The sequence below is a fragment of the Haematobia irritans genome, chromosome 1 (assembly GCF_050003625.1).
Source record: "Haematobia irritans isolate KBUSLIRL chromosome 1, ASM5000362v1, whole genome shotgun sequence".
In the NCBI taxonomy this organism is placed as follows: domain Eukaryota; kingdom Metazoa; phylum Arthropoda; class Insecta; order Diptera; family Muscidae; genus Haematobia; species Haematobia irritans.
In genome coordinates, this window is record NC_134397.1 from 230,928,370 (window position 1) to 230,942,367 (window position 13,998).

Genomic DNA, 13,998 nt, shown 5'->3' on the forward strand with positions numbered 1-13,998 from the left:
AACCATAGCATACGTTGCCAGCTGGTTGTTGATAACAAACAAAGCACCAGTGCAATGTACATGTTCCTCAACTACAACTGGAAGGTAAAAAGGAGGATCCGTTTTTTGTTTTTATTATTTTAGAAGTTGAAAATTTGAATGTGCAAATGTTACTGCATGCCGTTCGAGTACTTTTCAGAAATTTTAAGCAAAGAGGGTAAAATAATCGCTTATTCTCTTGTTAGGTTTTACTGAATATTTTTTACTGGAAAGGTACGCGAACAGACCTATCAATACATTTTTCTGATTTAAATAAATCTGTAGTCACAATCCATAACAGTCTAAGTCTGTTTTTCAATATTTTCAGTACAGGAGTTTAAAGTTTTGAATCTTCACTGAAAATCAGGAGAAGGTGTTTTTTGGAAAACTTTGCTACAGATTCCTAGAAGAGATACAAATATGAGAAACATACGATGGTGCTAATAACTCAATTGTGTCCTAACTCGAGTTAGGGTGTTAAGGGTTGTGACCACAGAAATATTTTTGATTCATTGGCGGCTAAATTTGAGTCGAGATGAGTCGGCATATTCGGCAGCGGCGTCGACTGGCAAAAACTGGTCGGCAGCTTCATTCTCTGGATATGGGTGACGGCCAGTTTACATTTTACAATTAGTTGTGGAAAAAATCGTATAATCGTTCATGATCGAAGAATGAAGTCGTCCCCAGAGAATGAAGCCGCCGCCGACCAGTTTTTGCCAGTCGAAGCCACCGCCAAATATATCGACTTATCTCGTCTCAAAATTAGCCTCCAATTAATCAAAAATATTTGTTTAAATTAGAAAAATGTATTAATAATTGTTTTATTTGTTGTCAATATGTTTAATATTCCACCCAAAATCCGTCAGTATCAAGTTTCTATAATAAAGGGTGATACGGTCAAAATTTGGTCAATATAAACTTGACGTATTTCTTTCAATTTTGCGTTTAAAAAACCTCAACATTTTGAAGGTGTGTGTGTGTAGAATGTTGCTCCTATTTTGATTTTGGAATTCACTCTTCAGTTGTCAAAATGCCGTCCAAGCAAGAAGAACAGCGTATCAAAATTTTGCTCGCGCATCGCGAAAATCCGAGCTACTCGCACGCAAAGCTGGCAAAATCGCTAAAAGTTGCCAAATCAACCGTTACAAATGTAATTAAAGTGTTTGGGGCACGTTTGTCGACAGCCAGGAAGTCTGGATCGGGGGAAATCGAAAACAGGAAGCCGCTGAGACGACAAAGAAAGTTGCCGGTAGTTTCAAGCGAAACCCCAACCTCTCTCTCCGAGATGCCGCAAATAAGCTGGGTGTATCGTCTACAACCGTACATCGAGCCAAAAAACGAGCCGGACTATCGACTTACAAGAAGGTAGTGACTCCAAATCGCGATGATAAACAAAATACGACGGCCAAAGCGCGATCCCGGAGGCTGTACACGATGATGCTGACGAAGTTTGACTGCGTGGTAATGGACGACGAAACCTACGTCAAAGCCGACTACAAGCAGCTTCCGGGACAGGAGTTTTATACGGCAAAAGGAAGGGGAAAGGTAGCAGATATTTTCAAGCACATAAAACTGTCAAAGTTCGCAAAGAAATATCTGGTTTGGCAAGCCATCTGTACCTGTGGCTTGAAAAGCAGCATTTTCATAGCTTCCGGGACTGTCAAACAAGACATTTACGTGAAAGAGTGTTTGAATAAACATCTGCTGCCTTTCCTGAAGAAACACGGTTGTTCTGTACTGTTTTGGCCGGATTTGGCATCTTGCCATTACGGTAAAAAGGGCATGTAGTGGTACGCCGCCAACAACGTGCAGGTCATTCCCAAGGACAACAACCCTCCCAACACGCCAGAGCTCCGGCCGTCAAGCCGTCGACGCCGGGAGCAAAAAATTACTGTCAGCCTCCGCCGAGAAAAATGGGTCGGCTGCATTCTCTGGACGTCCCATATTTGCTAGTGGCGACACATTTTCAATTTTTTCTCCTACGGCGGCGGCGTGACGGCTGAGTAGTTATTCTGCGCCAACTATCCACAAAAATGATAAAATAATTTGTTTTGATTTAAATACATATTTTTGATTAATTGGCGCCTAATTTTGAGTCGAGATGAGTCAACATATTCGGCAGCGGCGTCGACTGGCAAAAACTGCTCGGTGGCGCGACTCGCGGCTTCATTCTCTGCTCCAAAGATTTGAATTATATGTAAATTTGATTGTAAGATTGGTTGGACAACTAATCTCATAACCATTCAGATAACCTCAATTTGATTTTATAATGGATTAATGATCGCCGCCGAATATACAATTTTTTATCGACTTAGCCGTCAAGCCGCCATTGGAGGCAAAATTTTAGTATCAGCCGCCGCCGATAAAAATGGGTCCACTTCATTCTCTGATTGGTAAACTTTTATGAGAAAAGTTGATCCATCGAAAAGTCAAGTTTTGTATCATCCATGTGATTCAAATATCCACATACCTTTTACCTTTTAATATTTCACAAAACATTGCAAATATTTTGTTATTTGACGTTTTATTTGAAGAAATATAACCAAATAAATCCAATTTGGTAAGCCAAGTACATCTTCTTAGTGGTGACAAAAAAATAATAATTGGCAACGCTAAGTCATTTGCCACCAACGAATTGTAATATAATTGTATTTGGCAACACACCTTATCACCACAGATTTCCTTCTCTCATATTGGGCTTGTCAAACAAGTGTTTGCCTAAAGAGAGTCGCAACCCTGCCAGCATTTCAAAGTTCCATTTCATCCTCATCGCTATCACAGACTCGTAAATGTCACCACAACCATCGCGAACTGTGATGGGAGAAGCATATCAAAAAGTACAAAATGTACATGAAAGTATTTTGCCATCACTACTGTTAAAAGAGCCATTTTATTTTTTGTGAAACGCCAAGCGCAACCAGCTTGTTATATTTTATTTAAATAAAAACGAAAATAAAGTTCTGAAAACATAGATATTACGCTTAAAATTGTGAAAGGTATATGGTGAACAATTTTCGACTTTCCAAATAGAATAAAGTGATCGGTTTTCAAATATTTTTCCAGGCACGCTGTCTCCATCGAAAATAAACAAACTGGCTAATAGACGCTGCAATATGTAACTTGCTACTTAAAACTCAACATCATTCTTTTATTAATGCAAAAAATTATGTTAAATGTGATGAGATAAACCGAAAAATGTTATATTTACAAGAAATTATAAATGTTGAATCAAATCAATAAACATCTACACAAACGTGTTTTACTTGACCACAATGATTCTTCTACAATTACCTTAAAATTCACTTTTTCTGATAGTTTGCAGGGGTTCTTATTGGCATCCTTCGAAATTGATCTAAATAGGCACCTAATAATTTCACTGATGAGAAACTTTTTCGTAGTAACTTGGCGTGGTACAACTTCTCAATAGTGACGGCGCTTTTCCGACGAGTTTTTGATGTCGTATATGATTGTTTTCGACGTAGTGGGGATTCTCAGAAGCGCCCCCAAATTCCAAAAATGTTGGCAGGGAATAATCATCCAGTATGGAGTGTTGTGTTTACACCAGGGTTGATAAATTTTACACTTTTACACTATTTGTGATACTTTCTGAGTGTTTGGTTCTCATTCCTTCCTTGAATAATTAGAATCACACTAAATTTCCTTGTCCCCGACTATAGCGAAATTCTTAAAATACCAATCTTAGACTCCGCAGACCTCAGATACGTTAGCCAGATACGTTAGCCATTAGGTTTTAGTGTCCTTTGATCCTTTTATGCATTTTTTGTGCAAAAGGGAAAAACTATGCCCTTTTAGCCTAAAAGCGGTTATTGCTTTCACAATGTTGGTAAAGTACCTTTTGACTTAGAAAAATACTTTTTCGAAGTCAATGTAGTACAATTACAATTATGCTATTTATCATCCCTGGTTTACACAGTAAAGCTGCCTAGTCGCGTTGCCAAACACTTATCGTCCTGTTGGGCCTTTATCGACTATGTCCTTTCAGATCGATAAAAATTCAACCACTTATTTTTAAGTAAGCATAAAATGACATTCCATTGTAAATCAAAAAACAAAATATTTCTTTATAATATTTGCGGAAAACCAAACCAAAAAATGGTTTCTTACATTCCCAACCTCATTCTCTAATGATTTTCACCCCCATCCGTTTTCTATTACGTTACAAGGACATTCATAACGTTACTAGCAATAATTGCTATACGTGTGATCGACTAATTGTAGAGTACACGCTATGTTTGTTATCCTTTTTGGCATTATCTCGTAATCCTTTTTCTTCTTCATGTCCACACAAAAGGCATCATCGTTCAATTTTCTTTTCTGAATCCTCTTTTTCTGTATTGAACTAATTTTTCTTTGATTTTTTTTTTTTTCAAACAGGAACGCAAAGCGGTTACCCCGGGTCGCCGACAATCCATACATCAATTCACGAATGGTAGTCCAAATGCTGGAACAGTGGTCTTCCAGCCCAGTCCATCACAATCGCCTGCCGCTGCAACAACCAGTGTCATTGGCATAACAGCCGGTGCCGGTGGTAGCCTCAATTTGGTGGGCAATTTTCAAAATGCTGTATCGCATGTGGCCGCGGCCACAACTACAGCATCAACGACGGGGAGTGAATTGAATACTACGCTGGTCGGTTCCAATAATATACAACTGAATAAGGTTTGTTTGTGCATTTTTTTTTTGTTTAACGCTGTGGAGTGAATTTTTCATTATCCTTTTCTTTTTTTTTCATTGTAGAAGGGCAATAAACGCCAACAACAGCAACAGCAGCAACAACATCACCAAATATTTAGTTCCTCGTCGTCATCGTCCTCCTCCTCCTCCAGTCATTATACAAATACCACACCACAGCAGTCATCATCTTCGGCTCCATCGTCTACCACTGCGACTATAGCGGGCGGCTATGGGCAATCACATGCAACAACGATCAACAATACACCGAATACGTTTGCGCCAACAAATGTGGCTTGTACGCCAAAAAATCAAACGAAAAAAGGTGTTAATACCGCCACGGCGGCCACTGTTTTGCCTATAAGCCAACAGCAACAGCAATTTCAACAATACCATAGTGGTAGTCCTTTAATAGCAGATAGTCCTTCGCCCAGTCCCAGTGGTACAACGATAACAGCTGCCTCCATAAAACCACCCACACCACAGCCAGCCATGCAAATGTTGCAGCAACAATTTGCCATTGCCACTAATGGCAATGGCGGTCCGGGAACAGGGCCCCAACAAACTTTTCAACTCATTCAGGGGCCTCAAGGACAAATAATCGCTGCTGCCACAACAACAGCGGCAGCACCACAACATCATCAGCAAAGATTCACCACAACACCTACGGGGAGTTTAACCAACTCAGCTTCGGTGGCTATGGCGAGCTCTTCGAAGGGCAATAAAATACCCCAACAAATATTGCCGAAGCCACAGCAGCAACAACAGCAGCAGGCTGCACAATTAATGACGACCGATTCGCAATCGAAAGGGAAGAATGGTCGAACCAATCCTACTCCCCCGCCAGCGGTTACCTCTAGCACTTCAAGCAATATGTCTCAAGCGTCATTATCACAGATCTCACAATCAACGCAACCGGGTCAACAACAACCACAACAACAGCAAATCATCCTACCCTCTGGGGCCACAGCTAGTCTTACAACCACCACTGGCCAACAACCATTGCTGTTGAATCAAGTACCCATGTTGGTGCAACAGAATACACCACAGGGTGTGCAATTGATATTGAGGCCACCAACACCGCAGCTGACGGCCACGCCTTCGTTGGTTATACAAAATACAAGGCCTCAGCCGCAATTACAGCAGCAACAGCCTCAACAGGTCCTCAGGATTTTGGGCCACAATGGGGCTACCATGCAGTTGGCAGCTGCAACGCCAACCTTTATAGTTTCGTCTCAGGGAAATTTGATACAACAAGCCAATCACTTGCAGGCCATAAAAACCCAACCCCAGAATCCCGCCATAACCCAATTGAGTGGATTGCATGCTGCCTTATCGGCAGCTGCAGCCGCCAATCAACAGCCCAGATCTCAACAATTCACCACCACAGCGGCCACTATTAATGGACACTTGTTGGGTCCATCGATGGCAGCCCAATTGCAAAACCTTCAGTTGGCAGCTGCTGCTGCCGCCAACGGTAATGGCCTCACTGCTCAAATACAAATGCCAAATGGACTTAGTGCTTCGGGCGCACCAACTCTACTATCTCAGTTGCCTTCGTCAACGGGGACAGCACAATTTCAGCAAAATTCAGCACAAGGTCTGATAAATCTCAATCATCTAAGTAATGCTAATATTCAACAGATTGCTGCTGCAGCTGCGGCTGCAGCGGGAGCCACATTTCAAACACCTGCTGCTCCAGCCGGGGGAAATTCAGCTGGTGGCAGCAACGGACCACAATCGCAACAAAGTTCAGGAAACAATGGTGGGCCAGCGGGAAACCAAAACACAAATGATCTCTTCACGACTAGCAATCATCTAACACAATCCTCGCCTGCCCATGTACCGGTTTCAGTGACTCCCGAACCCTTGAGACAGTCCACCACACCAGTGTTACAAAATATGCCTCCGGCTAGTCCACAACATGGGGGTAATGTGGGGACACCAACAACGACTATGGGTAATGCCCAGATACATTTGCAATTGAATGCAGCGGCCACCATACAAATGCAACAGCAACAACAGCAGCAGCAACAACAACAGATACATCAGTTGCAACAACAATTGCAACAGACACAAAATCAAGTGCAACAGGCGCAACAACAAGCTCAAGCTTTGCAACATCATCACCAACATCAACAGCAGCAGCAGCAGCAACAACAACAGTTCCAACAACAGCAAATGCAGCAACAGCAGCAGCAATTGCAACAACAACAACAACCACCTCCACCAGAGGCAAAGAAAAAAGCCAAACCAAGAAGAAGAAAACCTCCAGCATCAACGGCTAATACAATTTCGTCTTCATCCGCGTCGTTGACTTCAAATACCGCCACCTCCGGCGCCGCCAATGTTAAAACCTTAACTACCACCGCCAATAAAACTCTTAATACCGCCACTTCAACTACATCGGTCCTGGCTCCGGCCATTACCACCAGTAATACAACAACTAAATTGGTTCCTATGCTTACACAGCAGCAATCGGCCAACTTAACCACCGTTCAACAAAATCCTCCTACGCAAATAGCTCAACCACCACCACTGCAACACCAACAACAGCAACAACAGCCATTAGAAACTCAAACACATAGACCTAAGTCTCCATCACCCCCGCCTCAAATAACTAGAGCCAGTAATGGTAAACTTGATTTGGGTAATGTCATGAAACTCTGTGGCATCACGGAAGATGATGATGAAGATTTCATGGATAGCACACCCATAGAAGAGACACCGCAACCGTCACAACCACAACCGACATTAAATCATCATCAAAATCCTCCAGATTTTACCATATCTATACCACAACCAAATGGTGGGGCAGATTCCATACCCTATACATTATCAATACCTGGAGTTACGGCCAACACGGGCTCGGAATCTATGGATCAACAAGGTCAAGAAACTGCTGCTGCTAATATTGTTATTAAAATCGATCCAGCGGCTGATATATTGGGTAACCCCACGACCTCCGGTATTGGGGGATCGCAGCCATATTCAATAACCATACCCCGTTTACCCTCCCAGGAGGAAATTCAGAAACAAGCCCAACAGCATTTCAATGCACAAAATGAATCTTCATCCCAGCTTCAACATATCAAACCGGTATTCTCTTCCCAGCCTACCAGTATCACATTTAGCATGCCTTTAAATTCCGCACCCTCTTTGGTGGTATCGAATCCATCGCCATCGGTTGTAAGCAATATGTCTATGGGGGGAAATAGTACAAATGTCCCAACGTCACAAACCTTCAGTTCTTCTTCAATGGTGACCACATCAAGTGCCACAACAACCACAACGACGGCTACCGTAAAGCCCAGACGTAAGCCAGCTGCCAAAAGATCTGCAAAGAAGACTACGGATAGCGCCAACACTACGTCTTCAACTTCTATGGCGAGCAGTAATTTAGTGTCTGCTTCGTCCCTTCCTACACCTACGCTGGCTGTCAATGTGCCAACTAGTTCAATTTCAACACCTCTACCCACCCCGTCATTGGTTCCAAGTCAAATTGGGAATATACAAATATCTCAAATCGATCATCGGCTAGGCTCTCAACAAGGGCCAATGATCTCCACCTCCTTAGGAGCTTCAATGGTGGAGAACAAAATCCAGATTATGCCCATAATGGATAAAAATAATCAGTCCTCAATCAATAGCCAAAGTCTTCAACAGCAGCAGCCTCAAGCGCAACTTATTTTTCAACCCGCCACCAATCTTGGCGCTCAAACTCACAACATGAATATGGCTTCATCGACAGGAGGAGGAGCAACAACGAACCTTATGAATGACAATGCACCAAGACAAATGCAATTGGTTCCTATTCCACAATTATCCAATTCATCGGTGACATCGAATACTTCAGTGAATTTAGGCCAACCAACCATAAGCACTGCCCTGCCTCCTCAGCTTATGGCTGCTACTGCTTCACATCAAGGACCCCCAACAAATGTAGTGGTAACAGCACCCACGCAACCTCCTTCCCTGCAGCAACAACAGCAAACACAACCTTCACAATCATCTTCAACAACTCTACCCGGTATTGTGCCAAGTAATGTCTCAATATCTGTGGGTACTCCCAATACTATAGCTTCGCTGATACCTCAACTAACTGGAAGTTTAACTCTAGCGGTTTCAGAACAATGTGAAAGATTAATTTTACGTCATGACCCAAATAAACCACAAGACCAACAATCCCAATTGATATTGCAAGCTTTGCTCAAGGGAGCCTTACCCAATGTGACCATAATTAATGAACCCGCGAAGATGGATACAACGTCGCAACAACAACAGCAGCCTCAACTCACTGCTATACAACAGACAAGTATAGCTCAACCACCACCGGCAGCACCAGCAGTGCCCACATTAGTAGCTCCACCAATGTCAAGTGGTTCAGGCAGCAATAAGGGGGGCAATAAGAAAAAACAGCAGAATGCATTTGCCTCGGCGACAACTCCAACCACGGAATTGCCCAAGCCAGCACTTATATCGACAAATGTGGGGAAACCTTTGGATAACCCAACGATTTCAACGAATGTAAATGCTGCAGCAGCACCACAACCTCCTGCCGATAACCTATCACAGCAACGTTACATTGCTTTGCCAAAAATAGATCCTTCAACGCAGCAACTATTCTGCTTGAATACCTTAAATAATCAAATAACACCCATTGGAGCGAATCAAACCACAGCCTCTATTGGGCCCACCGAACGAGTTCTTATTGCTCCAGCGGGGATAAATGCTCAACAATTGGCCCAGTGTTTGCAGCAAGGGCAAATACATTTCAATGATGCCAATCCTGTGCCACCACAACCAACGCCTCCAGCACCACCTCCTCCGGCCTTGAGCAATCCAACTATGCCCCAAATGCAACCCGTTCAGCCGATGACGCAGCAGCAAACCACTGCCCCTAAGCAGCAAATTGTCTATCCCATGACCTCAGCATCTAATAATCCCAATATGGTTTCAACCACAACAGTTAGTGCGAATACCACCACAACCAGTACCACGGCGCAGTCTTCAACAACGACTACAACTACCACCACTACTACGACCACGAAACAAGTGGCCAATGTAGCTCCTATCATAGATCAATCCAAGGCCAAACAGGATAGCAAAATGGTGAATTCAAATTCCTCATCCGCCACTGCAGTATCGACAGGGGCTGTGCCCAAGAAAAAGCCTGTTAGAAAACCTAAAGCTTCGACCACCACGGCAGCAGATGTGGCATTAATGAAAAATGCCTCGGTAGTAAAACCCTTGCCCAAACTAGATCCTCTCTCTCAGAAGCCCCACAATAATCCAGTGCAGATTGTTCAACCCAATACGGCCAGTGGTAAACCTGTAGTGTCCACTTCCACCACTAGCACAACTACTTCCACATCTAATGTAGTGAGTATACAGCCATTTCAGACTCAAACTTCTACGGGCCTAAAATTGGTTGGAGTAACGGCGCCCATGCAGCAACAACCCCAACAACAAAATGTCAATATGATGTTGCCACAGTCAAGGCCTCCTCCTCCTCCACAAGTTAGCAATAGTTTCTCGATTAACTTTTCATCGGCAATTACCACAAGCAATAGCAGTACACCACCTGGTGGTGTGACATCCTTTGCCAATAGTCATCCCCCAACAAGTAGTAGTGCTACACTTATGAATGGTCATCCTATGTCATCACCAATTGGCAATACTGCATCTGCGGGTAACACATCGACGGCAACAGCTTCCGCGCCACAACAGCCACAGCATACGGTTTCACGTGTACAAACTATACAATTGACCCACCAGCAACAACAAATGTTCAGACAGGTCCAAATGCAGATACAATATCTGACTGTGAAGATGCAACACAAGAATCTTCTTTCGTCCATGCCTTTGCCAGCTGATTTGGATCCAAATGTTGTGTCGCCCTTTAATAAATCCATGACAGATTTGGAAATTAATCAGGCTTTGCAACGGCTTTTTCTGGAGCAACATCGTATTCTAGCAGCCGGCAAAGAGATACCAACTCCCGAGCAATTTATAACAAATGCAGGCAATAATGCTTCGTCCACAGCAACAACAAGCTTTAATTTGATACCCACACAGGCAGGGAATCCTAATGCAAGTGCTGGAGGAAATTCTGATAGTGGGGGAAATAAAACTGCAAGTGGCAATATTCCTGCAAATGTGGTACAGCCCAATAATCACTCGTCTAATAATAATTCAGCGGGTTCAGCAACTGCAACACCTTTGGCTTCACCCGCTGGCAATACAACGAATTTATTGGGTAGTCAAAATCAACAACAACAGCAGCAGCAGCAGCAACAGTCTCAACCCACCCAAAAAATCCATATTTATCCCATACAACATCAGCAGCAAGGCCAACAAAACAAAAGCAAAGCCCAAAAGCAAACACAGCAGCAAACTAATCAACAGGCAATGCAACAGCAACAACAATTACAACAACAGCAGCAGCAACAATTGGTGCAACAAACTCTAAGCTTAAATTCAAAAACAAATACCAGTGCTACTATAACAGTCCCATCATCATCATCCGGTGGAACATTGTTGACCAATAAATCCAAAACCAATCAAATAACAACAACTACAGCCACTACAGCTGCAGGTGTAATACTTCAACAACAACAACAGCAGCAGCCGCAGCAACAACAACAGATAACACAAAATCTACCACCAGCTTTGATTAGTAGTCCACAATTGCCGCAATTGTCTTCATTATCGTCATCACCAAATTTACCATCTTTGCCATTCCCTTCATTGCCACAACCTCATATGATCAACATTGCCAATATGCCAGCTGTTTTGCAGCAGAAACATTTCACCCAACATTTGCAAATGCAGCAACAACAATTGTTGCAGCAACAGAAGATCAACATTTCCAAAGTTGGAGGCGGTGCACCTGCTTTTGCCACCTTCCAGTCAGCACAACCCAGCATTCTCAGTCAAGGTGGACCACCACCACTTATATTTCCATCATCGGCATCCGCAACAATGGGAACTTCTTCACTAAGCGCAACAATGCCACAATTGTCTTCGCTGTCGCAAGCGCAATTCTCGACATCGGCATCAAGTATACCCACATCCTTTAGTGTTAGTTGTGGAGGAGGAAATCCGACAAAACAATTTGTCATTGCAACATCAATGGCTACAGTGACACCATCTCTTGTTCCCTCCCTCCTAGTTTCGAGTGGCATAACCACAAATGTGACATCCTCCTCATCTATGGCCATTTCAATTAATAATACATCGATGGCCAGTGGCAACTTGGTGGTTTCATCATCGATGGCAGGAAATATTATGACATCATTACCTCATTTGGTAACTTCTGTACCCATTGCAACAACAACATTGGTGAATTCTTGCTCCTCTCAAGCATCAGCCATTTTGGCTTCGTCGTCCTCCTCAACCACAACCTCAACCCTGCCAACACCCATATTGGCCTCATCCTCAGCAGCCGCCGCCGCTGCCGCCGCCTCAATGATGAATAATGTTGTGGTTACGAATTCGATCATAAATGGTGGTGTTAATATTGTTGGTAATCCCATTAATCAAATTGCAACACTTGTTAAGACCGAGGATAAGGTCCCATCAAAAGCAAAACTTGCACGTCTCTCCTTGTGAGTAGTTGGTTGATATTAATCCTTTTATTTATACTCTAAGCATATTCTTTATGATGGATGGTCCACAGCAAAGGATCGTATTAAATGATATTCATTGGTTGAAAATACAAGAGATGAATAGCTTTAAAAGTTTTTCGTCGTCCAGGTCAAATGACAATTTATGTTTTCCGTAGACATATCTCAAATGTAGTATTAATACATTGCTTACATTAGGGTTAGGGTATGGAAGAGCCACCGTGGTGCAATGGAACTGTTTGCCGTTAAATTTGGCTAACAAGTCCATATTGCGATATCCAATTTTCGATAATATTTAGAATTGTATTTAATCTTCTTATCGTTGGATGGTAAAACAGATCAAATTCTTTCTTACGGTTTTATTGCCCACATTCCCGCCCCTTCCGACCACCAGGGCCATATATAATCACATTCTAAATATTAAAGTCAATGTCAATAAAGTGATAGTGAGCATACACAATGTCCCTATATTTGCCATTATCTTTTTAATATCTGGTCTGAAATATGGATTCAGCATCTTTGTTTTTATACTTTCCTCCATAGATTGGGGTGGGGTGAGGGGTTATACAAACTTTGTCATTACCTTTGTAACACACAGAAATATTGATGTCACACCCACGGTTGCCAAAAGTGGCAAAAATAATCTATCAAAATTTTAAGGAAAATTTACCTAAAAACTTACCAAGTTTTAAAAATGAAGTTTTTGATCAAATTTTGTAAAATTTTTATTTCTATAGAAAATATTGTCAAAATTTTATTTCTATAAAAATTTTTGTCAAAATTTTATTTCTGTAAAAAATTTTGTTAAAATTTAATTTCTATAGAAATGTAGTCCAAATTTTATTTCTATAGAAAATTTTGCCAAATTTTTATTTCTATAGAAAATTTTGTCAACATTTTAATTCTATATAAAGTTTTTGGAAAATTTTATTTCTATAGAAATTTTTGTTCTTAATTCTTTAGAAAATTTAGTTCTATAGAAAATTTAGTCAAAATTTTATTTCTATGGAAAATTTTCTAAAAATATTATTTCCATAGAAAATTTTCTCGAAATTTTATTTCTATAGAAAATTTTGTCAACGTTTTATTTTTATAGAAAATTTTGTCAAAATTTAAATTCTATATAAAGTTTTTGCAAAATTATATTTCATGTTAGCCTGATACCGAAACAGGCAATTAACGTCCAAATGCATTATATCTAATTTTACAATTATTAATCGAGCTTTATGGACAGATTTAGATTAAGGAACATGATTAATAGAGTCATTGAAAAGAAAACGCCAGATACAAATCTATATACGCCTGGACTGTACATGTTTCGATTCGGGCGAATGAAACTTTCCACAGCCTTTAGTATAGATCTGAAACATGTACAGTCCAGGCGTGTATAGATTTGTATTTGACGTTTTCTTTTCAATGACTCTATTAATCATGTTCCTTAATCTAAATCTGTCCATAAAGCTCGATTAATAATTGTAAAATTTTAAGAATTCTATAGAAAATTTTGTTAAAATTTAAATTCTATATAAAGTTTTTGCAAAATTTTGTTTCTAAAGAAAATTTTGTCAAAATTTTATTTCTATAAAAATTTTTGTCAAAATTTTATTTCTATAGATAATTATGTCAAAATTTTATTTCTATAGAAATTTATGTCAAAATT

The 13,998-nt window shown here is 41.2% G+C and overlaps 1 protein-coding gene across 1 annotated transcript in view; it reads left to right on the forward strand.

Moving 5' to 3' along the window:
- Bicra (BRD4 interacting chromatin remodeling complex associated protein) overlaps positions 1-13,998 on the forward strand; it is a 298,582-nt gene that overhangs the window by 279,411 nt on the left and 5,173 nt on the right. Inside the window, exons 3-4 of the mRNA XM_075292492.1 lie at positions 4,414-4,698; positions 4,777-12,320. Coding sequence (XP_075148607.1) covers positions 4,414-4,698; positions 4,777-12,320 — 7,829 coding nt within the window. The remainder of the gene's footprint in view (positions 1-4,413; positions 4,699-4,776; positions 12,321-13,998) is intronic.